This window comes from Apaloderma vittatum, unplaced genomic scaffold (genome assembly GCF_000703405.1).
Source record: "Apaloderma vittatum isolate BGI_N311 unplaced genomic scaffold, ASM70340v1 scaffold3072, whole genome shotgun sequence".
Classification (NCBI taxonomy): Eukaryota; Metazoa; Chordata; class Aves; order Trogoniformes; family Trogonidae; genus Apaloderma; species Apaloderma vittatum.
The window spans coordinates 67,158-70,846 of NW_009701882.1; the positions used below are offsets into that span (position 1 = coordinate 67,158).

The following is a 3,689-nucleotide window of genomic DNA, read 5'->3' on the forward strand; positions in this document are numbered from 1 at the left end:
CTGCTTGTTGCTCAGGGCTTCTTACAGTGAGGTTTTTCTTATCAGCTGTTTCTGTTGTCCATTCCTTGGGACTTCTCCTGTTTTGTGTTGCAGGTGACCTTAATCCCAACCCATGATTCAGAAGTGATGAGAGAATGGTACCAAGAGACCCATGAGAAACAGCAGGACCTCAACATCATGGTTTTGGCAAGCAGCAGCACTGTTGTTATGCAAGATGAATCTTTCCCTGCATGCAAGATTGAACTGTAAGAGCAAGACCAGACACCATGAGATTAAACTTTGTTTCCAGAAATTCTTCAGTTTGAAAACACCTTTTTTAAAAACTCAACCCATCTGTTTCAACTGCTGAACTATATACCTGCCAAATGCTATACAGTGTCACAGTGATGCAAGTCACTATTATTTTAAAGTCTTTGCTGATTGCTAAGGGAAATACCAGTATTCCCATAGTAGGGTTCAAACTACTGCGAAAATACAGATCCAGTTTCATCTCCGCTGAACGTTTGGAAACCATGCACTAGCAACCCCAACTGACTTCTGCTAGGGAGAGGCATTTGCCCTCTAAAGAAACACAAAGAGAAAGAGAGAGAGGGGTAGGAGGAGAAGGTAATAAATAATTAGATCTGCGTTAGTCTTAGGGCAATAGATGTATCGCTTACTGCAAACTGTCTATGCTTTCACGTGAAAATAGAGTTTATAAAAAACTATCAATCTGAGCTATCGTATGGGGATTCCTTTTTTTACAGAATTAAGTTAGCTCAAAAATAAATAAAAAAAAAAAGCTAAATGTGGCTATGAAGGGATGTACAACCTAAACGCTCATCAGCAGTTTTTCCATTTTAATTTGAACTCTGCATACTGACATACCATAACAATCATAGGCCAAATATGCATGTAGTCTGCACCCCATCTGGAAGTCTAAAACCTTTCTTTTAACATGCAGAATTGTTGGTCTAAGGCATGCTCTCAGTGAAAATCCACTCCAGCCAGAACTGACCAGTCCACATGCTTGAACACCCATGTCCACTGTCAATTAACTGAAGCAAAATACCAAAGCGGTTGGGAGTACATACAGTAGACAAATTGCCTTAGAAAGTGACTTGAATGTACAAAGAAACTTGATGCACTTATTTTTTAATGTTGAGACAGCGAATTTATAAAACATCTGTGTAGGATCATAGTTACACCAGTAAAGAAGAGTGAGTGTGCATGTGTGATACTAGAAACTTATCTGACTGGTCAAACGGCTTGGTGCTATGAATTACAAGTTTTAGTTACGTGGATGCTTCATTGATGCGCCTGGACAGCTCAACAAGGTAAGATGAGCATTTTTCTGAAAGCTGCTTTTGTACTGTGGAAGCAAGATTGAAGTGGTGTCCAGTATCAGAGTTACAAAACTTAGTGAAACATTCAGAGTGATGAACAAGGTTACCTGTGAGCCTGTACAGTATTCAGCCTTCCTTTGTCATACCTTATTTTTTTTATTTAATTTAAGAGTGAATATGGGAACATATGTACAGAAACCTTTTTGTTAGTGCTGCGTGAACTTTTAATAGATGAATTTTTAACAAACATTTTCATTTACAGGAAAATGCAAAGAAAAAATTTTCAGGTGAAGGCATTTTTTTAGTAGTTTTGTAAGATAAATGAATAATGTCGTTTAAGGTTCTAGCAAGAATGGATATTGAGGTAAAATTTATTGAAAATAGTTAACTGATGATACCTTTTGGGGGATGTGGGGGTGTGGAAGGGCACCCTGGTAGTAAAATTAATCTATTGATGATGACAGAGAATGGGATTTGAAATTGCCTAGTACTTACAAGGGTGTAACCTACATTCTCAACCCTCACAAGATCTTGATTAAAGATAGAATAAGCAATAAGCTAAAATGTCTCTCCCTTTCCCTTTCCTTTCCTTTCCTTTCCTTTCCTTTCCTTTCCTTTCCTTTCCTTTCCTTTCCTTTCCTTTCCTTTCCTTTCCTTTCCTTTCCTTTCCTTTCCTTTCCTTTTTTTTTTTTTTCTTTTCTTTTCTTTTTTTTTCTTGGCTCCTACTTTTCTGGACAGCTTTCTATCAGTCTGTGTCGTTTAGAATATTGTCCTTTCCTTTCCTTTCCTTTCCTTTCCTTTCCTTTCCTTTCCTTTCCTTTCCTTTCCTTTCCTTTCCTTTCCTTTCCTTTCCTTTCCTTTCCTTTCCTTTCCTTTCCCTCTTCCTTTCCCTCTTCCTTTCTTCTTCCATCCTTTCCTTGCATCTTCTTCTCCTTTTCCTTTCCTTTTGTCCTTCATCTCCCCCTTCCTTTCCTTCTCTAGACTCCTTGCAGAGGAACTGCATTCACTGTTCTGTGATATAAGACAATTTGGATTTTTTTAGTCTCAGAAGTTTTACCCCAATTAAAAAAATCTTGTTACATTGTAGAAGATTTGCAAATCTGAATTTAAAGAAGGTGTAAAGGCCTTCAGAATGGGGATATATGATGGTCTGTATGATTCACCATTATGGCTCCTATTAAGTTTCACGATGTAGTGAACTAAGACATCATTTTATTTTCCTATAATTTATTTCAGTTTTTATTGTTAGGATATTTTTAACAGGTATATGTTTGCACTCTTTAATTTTTCTGATTTTTTTTTTTATATATACTGCTTTAGGGTCCTTTAAATGTGGGCTCCTGAGGCCCATTTAATGCTGTGAATTACTGTTTGTCAGTTACTGGGGGATCTTCTCATTTTTTAGGTATCTTTAGCAATGCTGTCTTATTTATTGGTATACCTTTTAAGTTGTTAAGAATAACTCAGAATGACTATGGCAGAAAAGGCAGATGGAAATGTATTGTGAAAACAAGCATGTTTGCTGGGCTCATAATCATTCACTTAGCATTGCTTTTGTAATATATAGTCTACAAAGTTCTAGGAAAAATTTTGCTAGAATAGTTGTACTATTTCTACAATTCTTTCTGCTTTGTCTGCTTCCTTGTATAGATTAGATTTCAAACTTTTTGAGTGGGTGGGAACAGATTTTCTGACACTATCTGAAATGGTTTGTATCTCTGCTGTGGTAGAAAATCTGTTGTAAGTACAGCTGCAGTCCTGAAACTAATCTCACTTATGCCACTTACTCCTGTGAACCAGGAGCAATTTCACTACAGTCAGGGAAGTTACAAACATTTGGGCCTACTGTAAATTAAATTGGAATCAAGTCTTAATTGGAATATCCCCAAGCAAGTTTATGATGGCTCAAGCATTTGTTTTACTCTTAAAATAAAAACAATAATTAGACCATTACAGCTGATCTGAAAACATGCATTTGCTTTTTTGCTGCTACAAGAACATTAAAACCCCGGTCTGGCTATTCAGAGGTATTTTAATGCCTGTTCCATCCATTCCAACACAGCAATGAACTCCTCCATTAGCTCCTCTTGCCTTTAATGTCTTTCCTGCCTGTGGAACTAATCTAATGGTGCTGGTCCTAGTACTACACAATTAGTTTAGTGTAACAGTCATCAAAATGTACCATGTACATTAACAATGAGTGCTGTTGATCAGCGTAGATTTCTAGGAGCATGGTTTGTTATTGATTACTCTAATTATAAAGATTCAATGTCTGAGTGTAAGGGACACTCCATTTAAGTGATGGTATTACCTATAACAGCATCCCCAGTCATGATCTTTATGCTATTACTCTACCGATTCATA

At 36.8% G+C, this 3,689-nt stretch overlaps 1 protein-coding gene across 1 annotated transcript in view; it reads left to right on the top strand.

The window, feature by feature from the left end:
* MAP1B (microtubule-associated protein 1B) overlaps positions 1-763 on the top strand; it is a 63,839-nt gene extending 63,076 nt beyond the window's left edge. Inside the window, exon 7 of the mRNA XM_009879321.1 lies at positions 94-763. Within this exon, the coding sequence (XP_009877623.1) occupies positions 94-249 (156 nt within the window). The 3' untranslated portion in view covers positions 250-763. The remainder of the gene's footprint in view (positions 1-93) is intronic.
* The last annotated feature ends 2,926 nt before the right edge of the window (positions 764-3,689 follow it).